The 27,681-nt window shown below is 43.0% G+C and overlaps 1 protein-coding gene across 1 annotated transcript in view; it reads left to right on the forward strand.

The window, feature by feature from the left end:
* Positions 1-25,865, forward strand: part of MARCHF1 (membrane associated ring-CH-type finger 1) — a 165,956-nt gene extending 140,091 nt beyond the window's left edge. The window contains exon 4 of the mRNA XM_030192224.1: positions 23,145-25,865. Coding sequence (XP_030048084.1) covers positions 23,145-23,446 — 302 coding nt within the window. The 3' untranslated portion in view covers positions 23,447-25,865. The remainder of the gene's footprint in view (positions 1-23,144) is intronic.
* Positions 25,866-27,681: the final 1,816 nt, after the last annotated feature.

The following is a 27,681-nucleotide window of genomic DNA, read 5'->3' on the forward strand; positions in this document are numbered from 1 at the left end:
AGACAGACTGAAAAAAATCCTGAAGCAAAGGGGAAGGGCAAGCAGAAGGAAAAGAAAAACAGAGAGACCTAGACCAAAGGGAAGAGGGAAGAGAGGGAGAGATGCTGGAATGAGGGGGTGAAGAGGGGAGAGAGAGAGACAGACTTAAGAAAGGGGAGAGACCCTGAACCAAGGAGGCAAGAGGAAGGGAGAGAGAGATGCCAAACAATAAAGGGGGAGGGGGGAGAGAGAGCAAGAGAGAAAGTCCTGGAATAAAGGTGGAGGGGAGGGGGAAGGATGCTGGACATGGAGGGGGAGTGAGCAGAGGGAAGAGAGAGAGAGAGAGACCTGGACCAAAGGAGAAGGGGAAGAGAGGGGGCAGAGGCTGAACTAGGGGGGTGCAGAGAGAGAGAGAGAGACTGTGGACCAAGGAGGGAGGGATATAAGTAGGCTGGACCAAGGAGGGAGGGATATAAGTAGGCTGGACCACAGAGGGGGATCAGGGGTTAGAGTGGGGATGCAGGAGGAAGAGAAGAGAATCTGGCCATGGGGAGGGATGATGATACAGAAGAGATTATGGGTGTAGAAGGAGCGTAGGGGCAAAGACACATAGGGGCAATGCTAGACACAAGGGGAGGGATAGGGACACAGGAGGATGCTGGACAGAATAAGATAAGGACACAGAGGAAAGATGCTGAATTTGAAGGGAGGATGGAAACACCGAGAAGGTAGATACTGAACATAGGGGGAAGATAGGGATAGGGGCACAGAGGGGAGACACTAGACATGACAGATAGGGATGCAGAGAACAGGTGGATGTTAGACAGAGAGAGAAATGTCAAAAGGAGAGGAAACCTTGGGACAAGAGTTAAGAAAAACAGAGAAAATCAGAAAAGAGGCAGTGGGACCAAAGCAATGCTCAGATGACAGAGAGATGATTTTTAATTCTGAAATTATTCATTGTAATATGTCAGTTCTGAGAAATATGCATCTCTGATATCTTGCAAGTTCGGTTTCTGTTTATTTTACTGTGACATGTTTTCTATGTAGGCCTTGAATGTGTTTGCTTTTTGCAGGATTTGTTTACTGGAGCTTGAAAAGGTGTCTCATCTTGCTCCTCCCCCACCCAGTCCCCTCCACCTTGGGAGAGATGAGATGACATGATAGGGGGGGGCTCATCAGTTTTTCCGCCCAGGGCCCATCCAGTCCTAGCTGATTGTCACTGTCATCGTCAGGGGTGTAGTTAAATTTCACACACTATCAAAGCATATAAAATGTAACTGCAACACTTATATCTGTCTACTTGAAAAATGTGGCTTGAATAACCTCCCTTAATAAAATAATGCTCAAGATTTTGACCTTGGTAAAAAAAGGAGTGGGGTTAGATTGTTACAGTGAAAATATGACTCATGAGCAGTGATTGCATTTTCATATCATCATACATAACTTCTGCTAGTTACCTTGAATCTATTTCTGAATGCCACTTGCATTTTCGAAGAATCCTGCCTGCAAGCACCATGGATATTTCCAAAATTTCTGTCCTCCATGTTTTGCATATACAGGCTCATAACTTTTTAATGCACCTGCATATACGTAAAAAAAAAACCCAAAACACATCTATGCCCTATGGGCACAGCCTTAGTAAATAGTACTATATCTTGCAGAAGGAGTAAATGTTTAGCATGCACACTACATGTAATGCAGGATTAGTACAGAGACCCAGTAATTGCTTAACTATTTAAAAACCCCATCCAGGGCCAGCTTAACCAATGCACAGACCAGGCAGTTGCCTTGGGTGGCAGCAAAAAGCAACTTCAGGCAAAGCAAAATAGTAAGGCCTGACAACCTCACTAACCCCAAGAGCCATCAGCACACACAGAATAAGATAAGGACACAGAGGAATTTGAAGGGAGGATAGAAACACTGAGAAGGTAGATACTGAACATAGGGGGAAGATAGGGACAGGGGCACAGAGGGGAGACACTAGACGTGACAGATAGGGATACAGAGAACAGGTGGATGTTGGACATAGAGAGAAATCTGTAAGGAAGGCGGGCAATTTTCAAATAGCCTGTTCACCTGGTAAATGGCTTTTTGGAAATTGCTGTCATTTTATGTATGGGTCAAGATAGCAGGGGCTAGTTTCATGTTTAAAAGTATGATGTCCATTATGTATTTTTATAGGACCTTTCCGGGAGCCATGGTGTTGGAACAATCATGATTTTTGAGTTTAATTATCAGAATTTCAGGAGGGAAGGAATGGAGCATGAAAGTTAGATGGGGAAGAAGAGGGCAAGGCAGAAATTTGCCTAGGGCCACCGATACACTTGCAGCAGCACTAGATCTGTCTGCTAGAAGAATGCTCTGACAACCGAGCCAGTGTTTAAGGAGGGGGTTTTCTTGGAATATGGGAACCCTTGGAGAATGAATCTGATAGCAGAGATGCCAAGTTTAGTACTATTTGGGACTCTGCCAGGTACTTGTGACTTGGACTGGCCACTATTGGAAGCAGAATACTGGGCTAGAATGATTGACTAGACGGACCATTGGTCTGACCCAGTATAGCTATTCTTATGGTTCCAGGCTAGAGATTTTTTGGCAAGTCCTGGTTTTCAACCTCCCAAAGCAGTGTGGGATTTGAAATGCCTGATCCTGGCATTAAAATTTGTGCTGCGAGTTTCCATAGTGCCCCAAGATGTGGCAGTCGGAAATCTAGGACTCCCAAAACCTCTAACCTGGACATGGATAACTTGGCATCTCTGTGATAGTCCTTCTTCCTATCAAACTGAAAAATGCCTCCTTTAAGGAAGACTTGTTCCCCTCCCCCCCCCCCCCCCCCCCCCCAAATCTCTCTGTACCACATCATTCTGCGTAGTGATTTGGATTTTAAATGAGAAACAGCCAGTCAGCCTCACTGCTGTGAGTTGCATGGCATGATTTTCTTTTGCTTTCCAAAATGCACTTCCCACTGAGCAGTTGCTCAAATGAGTCCACATCCCCCATCTCCTCACCCCACTGGGCCTCCATTTTCCTGCTCAGTAAATGTGTGGGTGTAGGTGCAATAATGAGCTCGGGTTGTATTAGATGAGAAAACTTGAAAAGTTTGATTTCTTTTTAACCCCCCGTATCTGAGATCTACCTTTGTGTGCCGGTGAACAGGAATACATTAATCTAAAATGCCAGCAACTGCAGCTAGGAAAGGAAGAAACAGGAATCAAATGAGTTTTACATGGAAATGAGCCCCAGGAAGTAAATGATAGAAAGCCAATTAGCATTATTATTAGATCCTTCAACAAAACCATAATTTTGCAAGGAAGAAATGACAGAATGTAGTTTTCTTTCTTTCTTTTTTTTCCCCACTTCCATAAATATGAAAATAGTAGCCTTGCCTTGGGGAAGAATTTATTGCAGCCACTCAGTGATTTGTTTTTTTTTGGCTTAGTAATACAAAGCCCTTTATCCAGTTCACTACCATTCCCAATTTATAAAATGTACCCAGACTTAACAGTAAGACAAGACCTTGCTTCAGATTCTAGTAATAAATAGAATTGATTATTGTAATTCCTTTTAGCTTTTATATTGAGACATATTCACCTTTTTCGAAACACTGCAGTAAATCTTCTGTACAATGCAAAATGATCCAGCCATGTTTCCTTCCTCCCCCACTCCTTCTGGTTACGCAGAAATGGCTGCCCATAACTAGCAGGAATAATTTTAAAATATTAACATTAGTCCATTGGGCCTTCTATAGGGATCTGCCTCTCTACATTAACTCATTGACTATCCCTTGATGCTGTCCTCATCCTTAGTTGCTTCTAAGCTGCATGTGTGCATGCCACCATATGTCCAACTGGCAGCACATAGAACAGGCCAGTCGTTTCACTCCACTGCTCCAGTTACCAAGTTATCCCCAGACTACTAGCTACCCAGCAGTTAATGAACCAGTGACCATTCAAGTCAATTGCCAGAAGGAGATTGTCTAGCACACACAGTGGTGTAGCCACAGGTGGGCTTAGGTGGGCCAGTGCCCACCCATTTATGGCTCAGGCCCACCCAACATGTTTAGTGGTAACTGGTGGGAATCCTAAGCTCTGCCAGCTGAAGATTTCCCCCTGATGGTAACGAAAACGCTATTCTCCACAACACCGGCACCTGCGCATGCTCAATTTTCAGTGCATTCCTGCTGTCAAGGTGGAAAGAAGTGTTTTCCCACCAGCTGGGGGGGGGGGGGGGGGGAGAGAACACTTGGTGCCCACCCAATTCTTGCCTAGGCCCACCCAAAATCTGTTGTCTGGCTACGCCCCTGGACACACAGTCTACGTAATGCTTGATGCTTGACCTTTGCCCTCTTCTAACCAGGAATGAGAGGAAGATGGTTGGACCTGGGCTGTTGGAATGCCAGGGACCTGGGAGCGTGTGCAGCGGTAGTTTGCGAGCTGCGCTACCTCCAAGATACAGGCTTGAAGACCTGGAGCTCTGAGCATATTTTCAGGAGAGGGGTGGGGGTGAGTGTCCCATGCCAGGTTTCAGTGGTGGGAAGGGGCTGATGCCTGGGCAGCTGTTAATGTTGTCAGCTTTCTGCCAATGCCACCATCCTCTCATTTTCTCTAGTCTGTGGTAAAGTGAAGTTCTGATGCCGAGTTCTGCCTAGAGAGACACAGGATTGGCAAAAACACAGAACTAAGATAAAAGCCCACCTTTTTGATGCTGCTTTTAACTCCTAACCCTTATTCAGTTGTTCAGAACCTTTATTTTATCATCCTCACTTTAATATTCCCTTATCTCTTGTTTATCCTGTTTGTCTGTCCTAATTAGATTGTAAGCTCTGTCGAGCAGGCATAGGCGTAGTTTGACTGTTTCATTTGGGGGGGCAAAGAATGGGCGGAGCATATTAGCATATCATTTGCATATATACATATGCAAATGAATATGCTAATGTGGAGGAAGGAATTGAAATTTACAGGCAAAATATCACAGATGCACATTTCAAAAAGCTGACACATTTCAATTAATAAATTATGAATAAAATACTTTTATCTACCTTTGTTGTCTGATCATTTAGTTTTTCTATTCGCTTTGGTCCCAGTGTCTTCTGTTTTATGCAGTGTCTTCTTTCCAGTAGGCTTCCCTCTGCTCCCCACCCTCCCAGTCCCATCCATCTCTTGCTCCTTCCCTCTGCTGTGCCTGACCTCTCCCAATCCCATCCATCTCCTGGTCCATCCCTCTGCTCCCCACCCCTTGCAGTCCCATCCATCTCTTGCTCCTTCCCTCTGCTCCCCACCCCTCGCAGTCCCATCCATCTCTTGCTCCTTCCTTCTGCTCCCCACCCCTCCCAGTCCCATCCATCTCTTGCTCCTTCCCTCTGCTCCCCACCCCTCCCAGTCCCATCCATCTTCTGTTCCTTCCCTCTGCTCACCATCCCTCCGTCCCATCCATCTTCTGCTCCTTCCCTCTGCTGTGCCTGACCTCTCCCAATCCCATCCATCTCCTGGTCCATCCCTCTGCTCCCCACCCCTCCCAGTACCATCCATCTTCCCTCTGCTCCCCACCCCCCGCGAGGTCCAAGATGGTGACTCCGTTTACCCCCTCTCTTCCTCCCTCCCTCCGGCGCAGGCAACAGTCTTCAGCTTTTTCAGCGTTCCTGGCAGCGGTAGCGATGTACACGCTGCCTTCGGTCTGCCCCGGAAGCCTTCTCTTCAAGTTCCTGTTCCCACCTATGCGGGAACAGGAACTTGAAGAGAAGGCTTCAGGGCAGAGCCGAAGGCAGCGTGTACAACGCTACCGCTGCCAGGAACGCTGGAAAAGACTGCTGCCTGCGGCGGAGGGAGGGAGGAAGAGAGAGGGGTAGACAGACACACTCCTCTCCGTCCGCTACTCCGCTTGGCTTCCCTGCCCTCTCTGTCTGCGTTTTTTTTTTTTAACTAATGGCGCGGCGGCGCCTCGTTGTCGTTTGGGGGGGCATTGCTCCCCCTCGCCCCCCCCCCAGTCTACGCCTATGCGAGCAGGGACTGTCTCTTCATGTTCAAGTGTACAGCGCTGTGTACGTCTAGTAGCGCTATAGAAATGATAAGTGAAGTAGTAGTAACTGCATGAGTTTGTTGGCTTCCCCACTTCCAGTTATGCATAGGTACAGGAAACTGTGAATATGTTACAGGCTCTCTCAGTTGTCTTGGTTAGATGAATGTTTTGTGAAGCAGCAGGGATGAGTTCATTCTGGTGCTGAGAGATGGAAGCAGAGGTAGAGGATGCAGTACAACTTCAACCCCCTACTTTTAGGGGGTTCCTTCTTATTTATAGGGTACAGGCATCAATTTTATGTTTCAATAATTTTTATTGATGATTCAAAAGATTTGTTAAACAATTTGTGAATTAACATTCAATTCCAATTAGCCAAACATATTCCACAATAGATAGATTCAACTCTTATCATCTGTTCTTTTATCATTTTATCCCCCTCTCCCCCCCCCCCCCCCCCCCCCCCCCCCCCCCCCCCAACAATTCGTTTCACTTAATAGCAAACTACCGGCTATACGGCCTTACTGCCTAAACTCTTTTAACCCTCCAGGTTCCCTGAGCCGGTATATAGTCACATACACCCCCTTCCCTCCCTCTTCCTCTTCCTCGATTCAATGGGAATCGTCCTGGGTTCCTTAGACCAGTCACATACTTTAATTAGTGGCAGTGATGTCTCTAGACAGAAATATTTGGGGTGGAAACAGGAGGGCAAGCCAAAGCAGCTTCTGCACATATCATATTCACCACCACATCATACATCCCTCTCCTGCATCCCCACTTTTAAATTAACATTATAACTCACCTAGGCTTTCAGGGGGTCTTTTGCTAAAGCTTACCTCGACTTATCTGCAGCATGGCCCATGGGAATAAAATGGGCCCTGCTGCAGGTAACTCAAGCTAAGCTTTAGTAAAAGACCCACTCAGTGCATAAAGAAATCCTGCCCCCCCCCCCCCCCAGCTCTGAATTAGTTCATACTAATATGTGACAGCAATCACTCATTATTGATTACTTATTCAGTTGCTTCAAATAAACATAGCAGATTTTTTTTAAAATAAGAAGAATTTGACCCAACTAATCAGCCTCCTTTGCCCGATGAGCATATAAGTTTTCATGCCTAGTCGTGATTGAACTTAATGAGGTGACAAAAAATGGTATATTTGACATGCACAATAGACATTGTTTATGTGGACTTCAGTTAGACTTTTGGATTTAGTTCAGACTTTTTTTTCAGTTGCAATTCTGGGTAGGTTACATTAAAGTAAAGTAGATATTTTCTTGACTCTAGAGGACATACAGTCTAAGGCAGGGGTAGGCAACTCCGGTCCTCGAGAGCTGCAGGCAGGTCAGGTTTTCAGGATATCCACAATGAATATGCAGGAGATAGGTTTGCATACCATGGAGGCAGTGTATGCAAATCAAGTTCATGCATATTCATTGTGGATATCCTGAAAACCTGACCTGCCTGCGGCTCTCGAGGACTGGAGTTGCCTACCCCTGGTCTAAGGAGCTCTTTTACAAAGTTGTGGTAAGCACTAATGTGTGCTTACTGCAGCAAAAAATAACACACCCTTGGGCATATTGAGTCATCCCACAGTACGGGCCCGGTTTACTAAGGTGTGATAGCATTTTTAACATGCCTATAATTGGCGCGCACACTAACTGTGTAAGCGCCGATAGAGATATTGTAGGCGTGTACACAGTTAATGCACGTTAAAAATTATAACACGCCTATAACGTGGCTTAGTAAACAGGGCTATAAATTATTTATGTGTGCATGCTACACATTTTTTTTTCGGATGGGGGCAAAGAGTGGGCATGTTCTATGCTAATCAATTAGCACAGTTACATTGCCTTGTGCTAACTAATTAGCATGTGCTTAGCACGTGAGCCCTTACCACCTACATAATGGGTGGCAGAAAGAGCTCACATTCTAATTTGTTTTAATGGCCATGCCAGCCATTCCCAACCCAATCCTCGGGGCATACCTAGCTAGTCCCATTGGATTTTCAGGATATCCACAGTGAATATTCATGAGTTAGATTTGCATGCAATTGAGACAGTGCATGCAAATCTATCTCATGCATATTCATTGTGGATATCCTGAAAACCTGATGGGACTAGGTTGCCCCTAGGACTGGGTTGGGAATGTCTGGGCCATGTATAATGGCAAAATTAGCACATATAAACAAAATCAAAAGCTGAAATATATTTAACTTAGCTGAAAACTCTACATTTATTGTAGAATGAATTTATTGCTGAATTTTTGTCTAGACGTTGTTGAAAAATTAGCACGTAGCCATTAATACCAAAAATAGGAATTTTGTCCATTTTACCCCAGTGATAAAAATTACCTTAATTCATGGGTATAGCCCATGTAAGGGCGTGCTAAGTCCACTTTTTACCAGTGGCATAGCTATGGGTGGACCTGGGTGGGCACAGGTCCACCCAGCTGCAGCACCACACAGTTCTCTTCCCCCTCTTCTCCACAGCGTCCCGGCATCTGCATTCCGGACTCTGAACCCCTTCCCTCCCTGGTGTCAGTACAGGTATCCTCAGCACTTGCAGTAATTCGTTCTTGCTAACTGCGTTTGTGTGGTAGCAGTGAATGTGCACCAGTTTGCACATTAACCCCTTAATTCTAAAAAGTAGAGCACCCAAATTTCTGACAAGAGCACAAATTTGCATGTGCACCTTATAGAATGAGGTCAGTTGTACACATAACTTAATATAATAATTACTTGTTAAGTGGCCTCCACAGCCAATTATTGAAACTGATTGGCAGTTATGCACGCAATTGCCCTTGGTGGGTAGTAGGGAGGAGTGGCCTAATGGTTAGTGCAGCAGGCCTTGATCCTCGCAATCTGGGTTCAATTCCCACTGCAGCTCCTTGTGACCTTGGGCAAGTCACTTAACTCTCCATTGCTCCAAGTACAAAACAAACTTAGATTGTGAGCCCTCTAGGGACAGAGAAATGACCTGCATATAATGTGTAGAGCGCTGCGTACGTCTAGTAGCACTATAGAAATGATTACTTCTACTTCTATTCTATAAGTTGTGTGCTCAAATTCCAGAGTTCAGAACTTCAAGGGTGTGTGAACCTGGGAAGGGCAGAGGCGGGTTAAGGGCGTGCACAATTGCCATTATAGAATTTGCACTTAGCACATATTATCCCGACAACTAACTTTAGGCAATCTATACAGAACTACCCCTAACCCCCAGATTCGTTATATGGCATCTAGAGTTTCATGCAGACATCAGCACATGTAGCTGACTTCCATGCGTAACATAATTGAGTGACGAGCCAATCAGCACTGATAATTGGATGTTAACAAGTAATTATCAGCACTAATTGGCACTAATTAAATGCACTGCTCACTAAGAGTATTATATAAAGTAGTCCACTTAAATTCTACTGCGTAGATCTGAAAAGGGGACTTGGCCTTCGGAGGAGCCTGGGCAGGTCGTGAGCATTCCTAAAATTTATGTGCAGTGTTATAAACTAACACATTCCTCACCTAAAGTTAGGTGTGGGCATTTACACCAGCTTTTCATTGGCATAGTTTATAGTTTATTAAAATTTACTATACCGCTGAAACTGAAATCAGAGCAAAGCAGTTTACAAATCTAATAAACAGTAAGAAAGGAACTCCATAAATTAAATGACTGTGCCTATATTTTAGTCACATGGATGGTATTATACTTATTCTATAAGCCGTGCCTAACTTTAGGCGTGGTTTATAGAATATGCGTAGGCGCATTTTCCTTCAGTGCCGATTTTCTCGGCACCAAATATAGAATCTAGTCCTAAGTGTCTAACACACTTTAGTAAAAGGACCCCACAATTAACCTGTTTTAACCTGTTTACTCCTTCTGGATTATATGCAGAAGGTACCATGCCAGGTCTAACGATGAAGAGCAAGTGAGATGGTAATGGTAGGACTGCATAAAATAGGAAACTACTATGCATTTCTTTTCTTTTTCTTTCTTTTTTAAATTTTGTTCAACATTTTTTCAAAAATCATAACCTTCTCTGGTAGGTGCTTAGACTAGTTTATAACCTTTCCTTAACTAGCCTTCAAAACTGTGGAACTTCAAGGCAGTTTACAATATAAAATGCAGTAGTGTCTCACTTATCTGACCTTCCAGTTTATTCTGCATAGACGACTAATAAATAAACTGAGTGCCCTCAGTATGTGCCATGCAGGGACTGACTGGGTTAGGAACAGGTTGCATGGGTGGCTGACACCCGGGGCGGATCACGGATGCACCCCCCCCGAGTGCAGCGCCCCCCCCCCCCGGCGAAGCGACACCTCCCCCCCCCCAGCTAAACGATCCTGTTCCGGGGCAGAGGGAGCACGGAACGAGCGGCGCCGACAGGCGCGTGGCACCTCCCCAGCGGCATGCACCTGGGGCAGACTGCACCCACTGCCCACCCCTAGGAACGCCACTGCATGGAAGGAGACAGAAGGTAGTGGTAAGTGGAGCTCATTCTAAGGAAAAGGACGTTAGCAGTGGTGTGCAGCAAGGTTGGGTTCTTAGGCTGGTTCTTTTAAACATTTATGTAAGTGATATTGCGGAAGGGGCTGTCTGGTAAGGTTTGCATCTTTGCAGATGATGCCAAAATCTGCAATAGGGTAGACACCACTGATGGTGTGGATAACATGAGGAAGGTCTTAGCGAAGATCTGGAATTTGGCAGCGTAGATTTAATGCTAAAAAATGAATGGTGATGCATTTGGACTGCAAAAACCCGAGGAAACAGTACAGTTTAGGGGGTGTAGAACTTTTGACCACCTTAAGATCATTGTATGTGATGATCTTAAGGTGGCCAAACAGGCAGAAAAGGCAACGGTAAAAGCTAGAATGATGCTTAGGTGCATAGGGAGAGGAATGGCCAGCAGGCAAAAGGAGGTGATGATGCCCCTGTATAAGACTCTGGTGAAACCTCATTTAGAATATTGTGTACAATTCTGGAGACTGCACCTTCAAAAAGATATAAACAAGATGGAGTCAGTCCAGAGGGCAGCTACTAAAATGGTCAGTGGTCTTCGTCATAAAATGTATGTATACTTTGGAAGAAAAGCAAGAAAGGGGAGATATGATAGAGACATTTAAATACTTATGCAGCATAAATGCATAGGAGCAAGTCTCAGTTGAAATGAAGCTCTGGAGGAGATGAAAACAGTATCTGAATTCAAGAGAGCTTGGGACAAGTACATAGGATCTCTAAGGCAGTGATAGGGAGAATAGATTGAATGGATGGGCAGACTGGGTAGGCCATATGGTCTTTATTTGCCTATATTTTTATATCTTTCTATCCAATAGACATTTGCTGATATCACTGCATCATTACTAAGATGTCATATTCAGTTGAAAGGAAGCAGTGCTAGGTAAGATTCTTGGAGACATAAACCTCCCTGTTTACTAAGCCGCACAACAATTCCGACACAACCCATTCAAAATGAATGGGCTGTGTCGGCATTAGCATATGGCAGCTGCTAGCACGGCTTAGTAAACGGGGGGAAGATTTTTTAAACTCTTATTATTGTTTCTTCTTTTACATTTACTTTTTATAAAAGAGAGAAAAAAAAGTTGTACTGTCTATAGACCAAAAACTTGAAGCATTAAAAAGAACGGATAAGGATTTGTCCGTGCAAAAAAATTGCAACCAAACTTGGATTGGGGAGAGTAACATTATTGACTGGAAAAGACAATGAAGTGAGCTGGAGATATGAGACTCCAATCGTGCCTCTAATTATGGATTAAATACTAGGAAAACTATGAAAAAAATGCAAATATTAGAAGGCGAGCAAAACTTTGTTCCTATGGTTCACACAGTAAAGAGACAAAGGCATGTCAATATCAGGCCCTATATTACAAGAGAAAACTCTGGGGTTCTTTTAAAGGAATTTAAAGTTGACCCTGATTTCACTGCTAGTGTGGGTGGCTTGATCGCTGGAAAAAAGATATGGAATCAGACAGCTCAATGTTTCTGGAGAAAAACCGTCAGCAGATTCGGAGGATTTTATTGGGTTTATCGTCTTATTAGAAAAAGAGTATCAAGGGAGCAGATATGTAATTGTGATGAAACTGGTAATTTTAAAATGTTGCCAGCAAGAACTTTAGCTTCACAGCTCAAAGCTTCAGCTCCCAATTATAAACAGAAAGAGTGAGTATTCTAGCCTATAGTAGTGCAACTGGTACACATAAATTACAACTCACATTTATTGGAAAGTCAAGAACTCCAAGGGTTATTAAAAACTTGGCTTCTGCTGCACTTCCAGTTTCCTATAAACACCAGAAGAATGTCTGGATGGACACATTTTACATAGCTGGTTTTTCACTGAATATGTTCCATCTGTAGAAAAGTTTCTGAAATTGCTAAACCTGCCTAGGAAAGCAATCTTTCTCATTGACAATGCGCCATCTCACCCTGACAAGGAAGAACTGGGAAGAGTTGAAATTAGAGTAATTTTTCTTCTTCCCAATGTCACATTAATAGTTTAATAGTTTAAGAAATCTTGATATATCACTTTTCATATCCATCAAAGTGACTTAAATTAAAATTAAAAGGAATGGAACACCAATAAAATAGTAAAGACACATTCATCCCAAAACAGCCTCTTAAGCCCCCCATAAAATACAATAATAAATATACTTAACTTTCTGCAGATTCCCTGGTTACCACCTCAAGATAATCCAAAAGCCATAAAAAAAAAAAAAAGGTTTACAAATGCACCGTAAAACGTCAAAGCAATTTTTCCTTTCTCACCTACCATTAATCAGGCCCTCGCGTTACCAGGGAGGCCAGTAGAGAGAAGGCCAACTCCAGGCTCCGCTCATTCTGCCTCGCCTCACCCTATGCTTGGAACAACCTTCCTGAGCCCATACGCCAAGCCCCCTCCCTGCCCATCTTCAAGTCTTTGCTTAAAACCCACCTCTTCAATGCTGCGTTCGGCACCTAACTCCTACAGTTCAGTAAATCCAGACGGCCCCAATTTGACTGCCTCTATCGGACTGACCGTTCACTTGTCTTTTAGATTGTAAGCTCTTTGAGCAGGGACTGTCCCTCTATGTTAAATTGTACAGCGCCGCGTAACCTTAGTAGCGCTTTAGAAATGTTAAGTAGTAGTAGTAGTAGTAGAAGGCTCCGGATCTCAGGCTTCTTCCCGGCACATAGATGCCAATCATCAGCACCAAACATGGAGGAGTACCTTCATTTACGATCTTATGTACAATAATCAAAATCTTATGCAAAACCCTATATTCTATTGGCAGCCAATGATACTGCAAATAAAGTGGAGTTATATGTACCCTAACCACAGACCCCCAACCCCCCCCCCAAAAAAAAAGAAAACTTATATAGATGCATTCTGCAATGTCCTTATTGTGTCAGCCAATAGACCAGGGTGTACTTGAAACATTAAATAAAAAATATCACGGTAAGTTTTTAACAACGTGTGTTTGTGCATTAGATAATGGAAAAGGAATATAGAAAATGGTAAAGAAAGTGAACATTAAAGATGTTATTAATTGGATCACTTAATAATGGGATGAAATTGAACCACAAACCCTAGCAAGGTCATGGAGAAAATGAAGATGAAAATGGATAAGGAGATGAGACTGAACTTGAAGTGGCTGAGGAAGATGATGATAATCTCCTTCCTTTGTTACAAGAAATACCAGGCTGTGAGACTGCTAGTGAAGATGACATAACGGAATGGGCGCAGAAAGTCGAGCAAGAAGAACTAACCAACAGTGATGTGATTGCTATAGTGAGTCGGAGTGAGAATGAAGATGATGGTGATGATGAAGACAACTGCACTGAGCCTGCACGTGAACAAGATTTTAAAAATGAGTCATAGTGAAGGGGTCAAGATTCTCGAGGCAGCACTAACTTACCTGGAACAAGAGGAAGTGACTGCTACTGATGCTATGTTGTTGAGACGCTGGAGTGACCTCGCCACAAGAAAGAGAAATAAAACAGGAAAACAAACCTTGGTTGCAAAATTTAAAAAATAATGTTTGGTTCCAATTTGTTCTAATTAAAATGCATTACTCCAATAACTACACTACTGTGTTTAAATTAATGCAGTACACTACTGTATACAGTTGTAGTTTTGTTTATTAATGTACAGTATTTCTATGAAAAATGTTATAGTACAAGCACATGTATAATACTGTTAGCAGGATGCTGGGTGGTATTTATAAACAAGATTTGAAACACATATTCCATATGCCTCTCAATTATGTATCATCCACTTTTTCTGCATTATCTAACTTTTTAATTATCGGACAACTGGTCAATCCCATTTACTTTGGATAATCGAGACTGTACTCTATGGGTATATATAAAAAACCCATAATCAACAGACAACACAAGGAAAAGGAAAATAGTAATAGCAGTATTCTTTGACAAATCCAGGATGACCCCAGGGCTGGTCCAAGAATATCGGATGCCTTAAGTGAATTATCAAACAAAATTATGCTCCCCAGCCTAATAACAGAAGATAATATGTAAGACACCAGAAGTGTGTTATACTAAAATTTTTCTAAAGGGGGTGGACTATCAGTATTGTAATATCATATTATCAGTATCCTAACTGCTTAACTAGCATTGCGCTGTTGCTTTAAGTGGAAGCTCCACAATACCAGTATCACTGAATATAAATATACATTACAAGCCTGACAACCCCCTAAGAGAATCATCAGCCATGAGCCCTGCCCCTCCACCGTAGCGGTGGCTCAAGGCCATACCCTTCTCTCATGTAGTCTGGTATTTCCCTTATTGCTGGTCTTGATGGATCTTTAGTCTGTCTCAGTATGGCAATACTTATGTTCTTATCTTAGACATGAATAGCTTGTTTATTATTTCCAAAAAATACTAGGACTAGTGGGCATGCAATGAAGCTACAAAGTAGTAAATTTAAAACTAATTGGAGGAAATATTTCTTTGCTCAATGTGTAATTAAACTCTGGAATTTGTTGACAGAGACTATAGTTAAAGCAGTTAGCTTAGCAGGGTTTAAAAAAGGTTTGGCTAGCTTCCTAAAAGAAAAGTCCATAAGCCATTATTAAAATGGGCTTGGGGGAAAATCCATTGCTTATTTCTAGGATACTTGAAAACCAATGATAGTCAGTTGTTCATGTTTATGCGCTACAATACTAACTCACATTTAGTCTGAGGGGAAAAGCAAGACTCGTATATACTCGCGGGCTGTCACACAACTTTTTTTCCCCTGTGTTGGGGTATTTGCCCAATGATATCTTTTTATAATTATTGACTAATCCCTCTCCTACCGAATGTCTTGTTTACAATTCTTCAATTTTTGATTTTATATGCATTTTTAAAAGTTTTTGTGGTTTATCTCAAAACCGTCCTCTACAAGTTGTAACTTATGGCGGCAAGTGAAATTAAAGCACCCTACAACCAGCCAGACTTATCTATAATTCCAGGCTGTTTATCTGCCAACGGAACCCCGACAGGCATCCGTTTTGCAGAATGCTTTGTCAAGGGGTCAAATTGAAGGTACATATGTATATAAGTATTGCCATACTAGGAAAGACCAAAGGTCCATCAAGCCCAGCATCCTGTTTCCAACAGTGGCCAATCCAGGTCACAAATACCTGGCAAGATCCCAGAAAAGTACAAAACATTTTATACTGCATTTCTAGCATAAGCAGCGTAAAATGTACTGTAAGCTAACTGGTGCTTATAGCCTAGTTTGCTTTAGTGCATCAGCCCTACAGTATGAACTGTACATTTGATATTTATTGGAAAATTGTCCTCTCAATGATCACACAGAAATATAGGACTAATAAAGTACTTTATTAATATGTATTAATGTATTAACACACTTTAATTTGAGTTAAAGGCATAGAGGCCCTTTTACTAAAGCTTAGCGTGAGCTAACGGACTTTAACATGCACTAGGAGACACATGAGCAATAGAATAGGACATATAAAGGGGCATTTCTTATATGACATCTAAGTCCGACTTCAGACGTTTTGCAAAAATCTTCCAAAATCTGAATAGGGAAGGAAGTTCATTTTCAAAAAAGCAAAACGTCTATCTTTTGTTTTTTGAAAAATACTGTTTCTAAAAAGGTTTTGTGCTTTGGACGTTTTGTTTTTTTGGTCCTTTAAAAAAAAAAGTCCAAGTGAAAAACAGAGAAAATTAAGCCATTGGGATGTAGGAGGGGCCAGTATTTTTAGTAGACTGGTCTCACAGACATCCCAGGAGATAAATGGGCACTCTAGGGGGGCACTGCAGTGGACTTCAAAAACATGCTCTCAGGTACACATCTCACTGCTGCTCCCTTATCTTGTCTGCTGAGCCCCCCCCCCTAAACCCACTGCCCACAACTGTACACCACTACAATAGCCCTTATGGGTGAAGGAGGTACCTATATGTGGGTACAGTGGGTTTGTGGTGAGTTTTGCAGGGCTCACAGTTTCCCCCACAAATGTGACAGGTAGAAGGAGATAGGGACCTGAGTCCCCCAAGTCATGGTGCACTGCAATGACCACTACACTACTCCATGGACTTGCATGCTGCTCTAATAGACCTGGCTCTAACATCTGAGGCTGTCATAGAGGCTGCTAAATCATATTTGTATTCACATTTGTGGGGGTGGGAGGGGGGTCAGTGACCACTGGGGGGATATTGGGGTGGGGTCATCCCTGATTCCCTCTAGTGGTCATCTGGTCATTTAGGGCACTCTTTTGTGCCTCCTTATTCGTTATAAAAACAGGTGTAGCTCAAAATGTCTTAGTTGTAGTCCTGAACGCTTTTGTTTTGTTCCATTATGGCTGAAAATTGTCCAAATGTTAGGAATGCCCAGATCCCACCCTTAACATGCCCCTGACATGCCCCCTTGATGGACTTCATAGAAAAATGTCTAAAAATTGGTTTTGAAAATACCAATTTGGACGTTTTTGTGAGAAAACATCCAAATGCAGATGTATGCCACTTTTTGGACGTTTTTCTCTTTTGAAAATGAGCTCCATAGCATTTAGGACCCACTAATGTTCATTATCACATGCTAAGCTTTAGTAAAAGGGCCCCATAGTTAGTAAATAGGCCCCAATGAGAATACAGGTCTTATGTTATTTAGCCCCTCTTTCTATTTATGATGCGTAAACTATGCACACAAATTTGGGACTGTGCCCGATTTGTGCACACAATTTCAGTAATGAGCCAATCAGTACAATTAATTGGGTGCTAAAAATAACTTACCGGCAATAATTGGCAATAATTAGGATTTACACGTGCATCTTGTTAGGCGCTATTCTATAAAGATGTGAGCGTAAATTGTTATGCGCAGATCTGAAAAGGAATGGGAGGGGCATGGGTGGGTCATGGGCATTCCAAGAATTTCTGTGCACTGTTACAGAATACGGCAGATCTGCGCCCAATTTAGGCACGAGGATTTACACCAGGTTTCAGCTGGTATAAATCCTCATGCTTTAAAGTTAGGTGCGGAACCCAGTGCTAAGCACTATTCTATAAATGGCACTCAACTCTGAGAACTGCTTACAGAATAGAACATAGCGCTCATTTTTTTTTCTGCGCCAACTGCTCAGCTGGGTTAGGAACTGGTTAAATGGAAGGCGACAGAGGGTAGTGGTAAATGGAGCTCATTCCAAAGAACAGGATGTTACCAGTGGTGTGCAGCAAGGTTTGGTCTTGGGCCGGTTCTTTTTAACATTTTTGTAAGTGATATTGCTGAAGGGCTGACCGGTAAGGTTTGTCTCATTGTGGATGATATCAAAATCTGCAATAGGATTAGACCCCTGATGGTGTGGATAACATTAAGAAGGACTTGGGGAACCTAGCTTAATGGTCTTGAATTTGGCAGCTTACATTTAATGCTAAAAAATGCAGGGTCATGCATTTGGGCTGCAAAAACCTGAGGGAACAGTACAGTTTAGGGGGAGAAGAAACTGTGTGCAAGAAAGAGGAGCAGGACTTGGGCGTGATCCTATGTGATGATCTTAAGGTGACCATCAGGTTCATTTTCGAAAGAGAAGGACGCCCATCTTTCAACACAAATCAGAAGATGGGCGTCCTTCTCACAGGGTCACCCAAATCGGCATACTCAAAAGCCAATTTTGGGCGTCCCCAACTGCTTTCTGTCACGCGGACGACCAAAGTTCATGTGGGCGTGTCGGAGGCATAGCGAAAGGCAAGACTTGGGCGTGCCTAACACATGGGCATCCTCAACCCATAATGGATAAAAAAAGGGCATCCCTGACGAGCATTTGGACGACTTTACCTGGTCCTGTATTTCTTAAGAATAAGTCACAAAAAGGTGCCCGAACTGACCAGATGACCACCGGAGAGAATCGGGGATCACCTCCCCTTACTCCCCCAGTGGTCACTAATCCCCTCCTACCCTCAAAAAACATCTTTAAAAATATTTTGTTCCAGCCTCAAATGTCATACTCAGTTCCATCACAGCAGTATGCAGGTCCCTGGAGCAGTTTTAGTGGGTACTGCAGTGCACTTCAGGCAGGTGGACCCAGGCCCATCCCCCCTACCTGTTACACTTGTGGTGGTAAATGTGAGCCCTCCAAAACCCACCAGAAACCCACTGTACCCACATCTAGGTGCCCCCTTCACCCGTAAGGGCTATGGTAGTGGTGTACAGTTGTGGGTAGTGGGTTTTGGGGGGGGGGGTGGTTGGGGGGCTCAGCACACAAGGTAAGGGAGCTATGTACCTGGGAGCAATTTCTGAAGTCCACTGCAATGCCCCCTAGGGTGCCCGGTTGGTGTCCTGGCATGTCAGGGGGACCAGTGCACTATGAATTCTGGCTCCTCCCATGACCAACGGGCTTACATTTGGTCATTTCTGAGATGGGCGTCCTTGGTTTCCATTATTGCCGAAAATTAGAAATGACCAAGTCTAGGGACGACCATCTTGTCAAGATTTGGGCGTCCCTGACCGTATTATCAAAACGAAAGATGGACGTACATCTTGTTTCGATAATACGGGTTCCCCCCCTCCACCGGGACGTTTTGCGAGGACGTCCTCAGCAAAACTTGGGCGTCCCTTTCGATTATGCCCCTCCATGTGACAGAATAGCGTGTTTTATGCCTGTAAAACTATCTTAATTCTTGAAGTGTATTTCTCTAGTTTGGCCAGCAGGAGGTGCATGTTATGTTTTAAGCTGTTACACAACTTACCGTTCCTTCTTTAGCTAACACAGATAAAGGAAATGCCTGCAACCATTTCTGTAGAGCAGCAAAAATCAGTGTGAAACAGTGACTGCCAGAAAACTCAGATCCATTACTTTTTTAGCTACAAAGTGTGTGTGTGTGTGTGTGGGGGGGGGGGGGGGGGGGGGGTAGCACTTTTTAAATAGCCCATCTACCCATATAAATGGATGCTGAAAATTGCTCACATTACATATGTGTATGCCCCCCCTTACTGGACACTCCTGGATTTGGGGGTTCAACCTGGCATAAGCCTCTTGAAGGCAGCCTCAATTGGACGCTTAATTGGCGCTCAGTGCCTCCACCTGGAGAAGAAAAGTGCTGATGGGGTGGGATTACCCTCTTCGCCACCCAGGAACAATAATAAAAAAGGCTGTGAACAGGGCTGCCTAATAACTTAAACATGCTTTATTTAACCATTTACACAAATATATATAAATATATACTATTATTCATTCCTTGTACACCATAGCCCTAAAGCCTGTTGCTCAGAGCTTTCTTTAGCAAACCTAACAAACCAAATATAATGACAGTTAACCTCGTAAACCAAATACTATTTCAACATATGCCCTCTGGCATCAACAGTCAATGACCTGGTCTTTCTCCCACTTAAAATCGAGTGAAGTACCGGAAGATTGGAGGGTGGCCAATGTAACGCCGATTTTTAAAAAAGGTTCCAGAGGAGATTCGGGAAATTATAGACCGGTGAGTCTGACGTCAGTGGATTAAAAACTGGTTAAAAGATAGAAAACAGAGAGTAGGGTTAAATGGTCAGTATTCTCAATGGAGAAGGGTAGTTAGTGGGGTTCCCCAGGCCATAGACCGTTATTAAATGAACTTGGGGAAAATCCACTATTTCTGGGATAAGCAGTATAAAATGTTTTGTACTTTTTTGGGGATCTTGCCAGGTATTTGTGACCTGGATTGGCCACTGTTGGAAACAGGATGCTGGGCTCGATGGACCTTTGGTCTTTCCCAGTATGGCAATACTTATGTACTTATGCACTGTTCAGTCCATTAGTCTGCCTTGTACAGGCAACAATATAAGCTTTTCCCTGCTGCCCAATTAGATTAGTGTGTGGGTGTGGTTGAGTGGCCTAGGTTTCTCTTCCTTCCCTACCAGTCCACCCACTACCAGTCCCCTCAGATCTCACCCCCTCCTGGTGCTGGTTGCACCACAGAGGCCTTTTCCCTTGCTGGGCCTCTAGTGCCGATTACACCCTGGAGGCCTTCATTCTCGCTGGTCCTCTCTTCAAGGGGTCCTAACTACACGATCATATCAAGTAGTATCCAACTCGACTACATCAGCCACATGGACACCTGAATGTGGAGTTCCGCAAGGATCCCCCCTCTCGCCGACTCTATTCAACTTAATGATGACACCATTGGCCAAACTACTATCAAACCAAAACCTCAACCCATACATATACGCAGATGACGTAACGATCTACATCCCATTAAAACAAGACCTAAAGGAAATTTCCAATGAAATCAACCAAGGTCTCCACATCATGCATTCATGGGCGGACGCTTTCCAGCTGAAACTTAACCCAGAAAAAACCAATGCCTCATACTTACCTCACAATACAACACGAACAAATTCACCACTATAAATACACCAAACCTGTCTCTTCCAGTCTTGAACACCCTAAAAATCCTTGGCGTCACCATCGATCAACATCTAACACTTGAAAGTCATGCGACAAACACTACCAAGAAGATGTGGAAATTAAAAAGAGTAAAACCATTCTTCCCAAGGACCATCTTCTGCAACCTGGTACAGTCAATGGTGCTCAGTCACCTAGACTATGTAACGCACTTTACGCTGGCTGTAAAGAGCAAATAATCAAGAAACTTCAGACAGCCCAGAACACCGCAGCCAGACGTATTTTCGGAAAAACAAAATATGAAAGTTCTAAACCCCTACATGAAAAGTTACACTGGCTTCCACTCACAGAATGCATCATGTTCAAGATATGTTCCCTAGTTCATAAAATCATCCATGGCAGTGCCCCAGCCTACATGTCAGACCTGATAGACTTACCACCCAGGAACGCTAAAAGATCATCCCGAACATTCCTTAATCTGCACTTCCCCAGTTGCAAAGTTCTAAAATACAAGCTAATGTATGCGTCAAACTTTTCCTACTTGAACGCACAGTTATGGAACACATTGCTGTGTAACCTAAAAACGATTTATGAACTAACAAATTTTCGCAAATTTCTGACGACCCACCTCTTTAATAAAGCATACCACAAAGACCAACAAATGTAAATGTAACACATCTCCTCCTACCTATATTCAGAAATGTTTTCATGCTACTCTAGATTTTTATGTAACAGTAATTGTCTTTTTTCCAATTTATTTCCATCAAGATCGATACATTGTAAGCCACATTGAGCCTGCAAAAAGGTGGGAAGATGTGGGATACAAATGCAATAAATAAATAAATAAATGTGTGTGAGCTGGGGAGAGGGGACGCAAGGTTGAATATTTGCTTAGGACATTTAATACCCACGCACCAGACCTGCCTATCCTCGAGCCTCAGCTGATGAGGAAACCCTAACCTCTCTAGCAGTCCACAATCCCCCTTCTTTCCTATTCCAAAGCTTCTGCTGATAGGAAACTACTGTCACTACAGTCTCTTTCCTTCCTAGCACAACCCAAAATATCAAACCATCCTTCCCAGCACTATCTGAAGTGCCACAAACCCCTCTCTTTTTCTCCTCCTTGTCCGCACCTATGAATGGGTTGTACCACGAGGGAGATTCTGGATGTGGGTAGAAGTGTTTGTGCTACTTCAAGTTGAGCTGGAAGGATGGAGGAAGGCCATGAGCCTGAAAGCTGGGGTACATTCTGAAAAAACTATGCAGAGTAGAAAGACTAATTACATTTACCTGCAATCATCTACTATTTTGTGTATAATACGTGGGAGAATCAAGCCCACATTCTGCATTAACAAATGACAGGGAGAAAGAGCAGATGGTGCAGTCACCCAGGGCCCATGACCAAAGGGGAATCCCACCAGGTTTTTTGACACTTTACTCCATAGATGATAGTGTTTGATGGAATAGCTGAAAAAATAGAGGGCAACAGAGGACAAAATGAATATAGAATTGAAAGGAAATGTTTATATGTAATAAACCATAACTATAATTCATTTCTAGTTCTTGGCACTATTAAAATAACCATACTATGGTAGTTAACATGGGGAAAAAGAATCATTGTCTTATATTTAGAACTTTTAGACAAGACTGATTATTTTGTTAGCCTTTGGCTGAATGTCTGTAGGCCTTGAGGCAAGTCTTTTTATTATTATACTAGCCATTAAGCCCGTTAAAACGGGTGAGATTTCCAGCAACCCTCCTCGCCGCCGCTCCCTCCCCCCTCCGTGCCGGGCCCCCTGCACTGACCTGACAGCACCTCTCAACTCCGTGTGAAAGCGCTGCAGGCAGCAGCAGATCGCTCTGCTGCTGCCTGCAGCGCTTCCACACGGAGGTGAGAGGCGCTGTCAGGTCAGTGCAGGGGGCCCGATACGGAGGGGGGGAGGGAGCGGTGGCAGGGATGGGGGGAGGGTGGAGGTTGTGCGCAATGTTCGTTTCCAGGCTCCAGCGGCAGCATCCGACTCCGTTTCCCTCTCTGTTCCGCCCTCTGACATCATCACATCTTGACGCGAGGGCGGGACAGAGAGGGAAGTCTCTACTAAGCATTTGCAGGTGAGTCGGTCACTTGCCATTTATATGTTTGATGATTCAGGTTCTTTCAATAGCAACAGAATATTAATTGTAGTAATGCATTTTACAATACATAAGTTCTCAATGGTGCAATTCAGATAGTCACAGCTAATATGAATCTCCCTCATGAAAGCCATTTACCTGCCAGAAAAAGCCAAATTGAGACTAATTTCATTTTCAACTTGTTTATTTTCAAGGTGTCCTTGAATGGCCGTTTTGGACAAAGCTGGTGGTGGTGGCCATTGGATTCACAGGAGGCCTCGTGTTCATGTATGTACAATGTAAGGTTTATATCCAGCTGTGGCGCAGGCTGAAGGCTTACAATCGAGTGATTTTCGTGCAGAACTGCCCAGACACAGCCAAAAAGTTGGAGGAAAAGAATTCTTCAGTTATCCAGAACACTGACATTAAGGATACCATTTTAGTACCAGTATCGCAGACAGGAACAAACTCACAGCAGTGCTCAGAGGGCCCTGCACCTGAAGTCATGCCTGTTTGATGGCACTAACATTGTAATATCACTGGGAAATTATAAGTGTATAATAAACGTTTTCTATGTCAAAGCCACTACACAGAAAAGACTTGATCATGGTCTGTCAAAATCTTGATCATCAAAAGGAACGTGGAGAAATATAGGTTTCTCACATACGGAACCAGATCCCTGGGGCGGCATTTCCTGAAATCGATTGCAAGACGTAAAGTGTAGAAGGCAAAACAGAAGAACTGTTAGCAATGGCATACAGTTCGATGAAGCAACTTGATAACTGGACATCTGTATGTTGGAAATGCAATAGTTCTATATACAGGGAAAAATATTTTTCCCAATTACAGTATTTGTTACTATTGGGGTCTCATTTGCTAACTTTACTTTTTTATAACTGGAAAAAAATACTTTGAGGTACCAATATACAATTGTAAAATTTAAAAAAATCAAAAAGGAATTGTTCCTGATAACCTTGTTTCAGCCATAGAACTTACTTCATAAATCTCATGGTAAACGTCAAGTGTTTGTATGCTGTAACTGAGCCAGATGTCTTAGCAGGCATTTGCATCACTGATGTTAGAAGGCCACCTGTGACTGTGTGAATTATTTTCAGTATACGTAAAGTGTTATTTTGGATTATAAAAAATAACTAGTTCATGCCTCTCAAAAATGGAAAAGAGTAGACAGGAGCATAAGGAGGTAGACAAGTATGGACTGGATTGAGAAATAACCTTGAAGCTCTCACTACATAGTGTTCTTTCTTCCCTGATAGGGTGACACAATACCTATTATTGCTTTAGCAGTATCAGCAATTGGTGAGGAGTAGCATTAGGATGACCAAAACCTAAAGCCCCAGAACAAACCAATCTGCCTTCACTCTGTAATGTCCCCCATGTCCCTTGCCCCCTAGGAGGGGAGGACACTAGCCCTCAGAGATAAACTCCCAGGCTGGAATAAGAGACAATTCAGAATTAGATTTGGCGCAACCAGTAAAAATCTTTATTGGTATTTCTCTACGCCAATACAAAATAATTGATCTCTCTGGAGCAGGTTGTCACCCAGAAAAGCCAGACGCAAAGACTGAATAACAAAATCTGCTTAGCAAAACTTTCTTTGTCTTCACTTATATACTGTTACAAGTTTAATTTCTTCTAAATCATGTGATTTCTCCTAATCTAACTTATTTGTTCATATAAGGATTTCCTGTTTTCTTCATTACACAATATATGGTAATACTATGTTATTTTTTATATGTATACAAAAATGACAACTTCTTCTATTCAATCATCCTTTCCTGCTTTTGTTCACATGCACACTTAGTGGCCATTGGCTAATCCCTTATCAATAAAGCGTGATCCCAGCAACAGCAAACAAGTTGCATGAAACACCTGTGTCCTCTCTGAACACATATTTTTGGAGGAACATTTCCTTCTTTGGAAGGTCCTCAGTCTCTCTTCACCATCAAGGTTATATCCATTTTTATCTGCCATATATGGGCCGCATAGCCTCAGTTCCTCTTGTGTTTCTCTTTGACATGTGACCAATTCTTTCCATGTACTCATCATGCACTCTGCCTACATGCAGCTGTAGGGAGAAACTAAATTTATGCTAATGACAGCAAATCTGAGGGCTAGCAGGCCCATCTTATAGGCCTAGTATAGGGAGGAATATACAACTCCTATGGATTGGTAAAGCCTGCTTAATACGCAGCTTCCTGAGGAGACAGCCAAAAATGAATAATGCAGTTAAAACACACGGAACATTGCTAGGACAGACCCACAGAAACCAGATACAAACCTGTAAGATAATACCTGGCATGCATAATTTCTCTGGCCGGCATCTGGTTGTGCTTTCTAAGAGGCACCAAATGTTGGCTATATTTAGTAAGCCAAACCTGGAAGATATTTTGGCACAACGGCTGTGTTGATTATTGTTTAAATAGAATCAATTAAAGTTGCCTGAGCTCTGAATTGTTTTAAGCAAATGCCTGCCATAAAGGCTATAGGTTGCTCTATCAGTTTTCAAATGGAAAAGACAGTGCAGTCAAAATTAGGCAGTCATCCTACTCGTGATGCTGCCCAATGTGAAAAAGCTAGAAACTAGTTTATTGTTTTTCTTTTTCTCATCTGATAGATATTTTGCAAATAAACTACATTTACAATATTCTTCCTTCTGTGCAGACTCAGTGAGGTGAGAAACAAATGAGTATTCAAGATAGCCTCTCCTAATTAGTGAAGCACACAATGTGCTACCAATATACCTCAACATGTAATTCTAAAACATCCCAGGATATCCTTACAGGGGAATTAAATGATGGTCTTATGCACTGAATAGACAAATCAAATGTTATTGTTGTCTATTCAGCATAGTCATGAGCAACTGAAGCATTAAAAGATGCAATAGATTAATGAATGTACTCTATGTATAACATCTAAGTGAGACTGATGTCATATAAAAAGAAAAAAATTGTGATTCACTTTAAATCTCTGTCCCATTTATTACTGTTATGTACCAACATGATGACTGACTTGTTGTGTGGTTATGTGATGAATGTATTAGAGGGAAACAAAATAGCATGTGCTAATTTAAATTAACTATACCTTATCCCAACCCCTTCTCATCATTCTCTCAGATCCTTGAAAACCTAAGGACATTCTACCATATACATGAAGTTTAAAACCTTTGCAAATTAAATGAGTGTGCATTTTGGGTGTGGTGGTGGTGGTGGTGATGGGGTTGATTTTCTTTGATTTCAACTTAGAAGGCAACCCCAAAAAGCCAAGTATTCGCCTTACATTTTGCAAACAGCATACTGATCTAAATAATCGAAGTTCTCCCCAGCCTCGCGTTGATATCAAAATGTGAGTAATAATTTTTTTTTTTTTTTTTTTTTTGGGGGGGGGGGGGGGGTTAAAGTGCCAAAAAGGTCAGACAACTGCACTTTAACTTCCTCTGGAGTGACTAACCTGTCGTATTTCAGTCACTCCCACGGTATATGAATAACACAGCTTGCAATCAGCCTTGCAAGCTGCGCTATTCATAGTGGCCAGGAGCATCATGCTGCAAAACCATGGGCCGATGCTCCTGGGCCACTTCATAAAGGGGATGGGTATTTGTTTCTCCTACCCACGATAACCTACCAGTAGGTACATAACCTCCCCTGAAGCCTTCCTACAATATATCCCCCTCCCAAAATGCCCTGCAAACCCTCCAACCTTCCTGTAATCCCCCTTCCCCCAAAACTACCTTTATAAATCTCTGAGGTCTAGTGGGGTCGAGGTACATGCAATCCCCAGTTGCTGTTATCACTGCTAGCATTATGTTCAAAATGGCACCAGCAACCCTTAGCAGTTGTACTTGCTATACGAGTGGAGGAGTAGCCTAACGGTTAGTGCAGCGGACTTTGGTCCTAGCAACCTGGGTTCAGGTCCCACTGCAACGCCTCGTGACCTTGGGCAAGTCACTTAACCCTCCATTGCCTCAGGTACAAAAACTTAGATTGTGAGCCCTCTAGGGACAGAGAAAGTACCTGCATATAATATGTAGAGCATTGCATACAGTGGTGGAAATAAGTATTTGATCCCTTGCTGATTTTGTAAGTTTGCCCACTGACAAAGACATGAGCAGCCCATAATTGAAGGGTAGGTTATTGGTAACAGTGAGAGATAGCACATCACAAATTAAATCCGGAAAATCACATTGTGGAAAGTATATGAATTTATTTGCATTCTGCAGAGGGAAATAAGTATTTGATCCCCCACCAACCAGTAAGAGATCTGGCCCCTACAGACCAGGTAGATGCTCCAAATCAACTCGTTACCTGCATGACAGACAGCTGTCGGCAATGGTCACCTGTATGAAAGACACCTGTCCACAGACTCAGTGAATCAGTCAGACTCTAACCTCTACAAAATGGCCAAGAGCAAGGAGCTGTCTAAGGATGTCAGGGACAAGATCATACACCTGCACAAGGCTGGAATGGGCTACAAAACCATCAGTAAGACGCTGGGCGAGAAGGAGACAACTGTTGGTGCCATAGTAAGAAAATGGAAGAAGTACAAAATGACTGTCAATCGACAAAGATCTGGGGCTCCACGCAAAATCTCACCTCGTGGGGTATCCTTGATCATGAGGAAGGTTAGAAATCAGCCTACAACTACAAGGGGGGAACTTGTCAATGATCTCAAGGCAGCTGGGACCACTGTCACCACGAAAACCATTGGTAACACATTACGACATAACGGATTGCA

The sequence above is a fragment of the Microcaecilia unicolor genome, chromosome 2 (genome assembly GCF_901765095.1).
Source record: "Microcaecilia unicolor chromosome 2, aMicUni1.1, whole genome shotgun sequence".
Taxonomy (NCBI): Eukaryota; Metazoa; Chordata; class Amphibia; order Gymnophiona; family Siphonopidae; genus Microcaecilia; species Microcaecilia unicolor.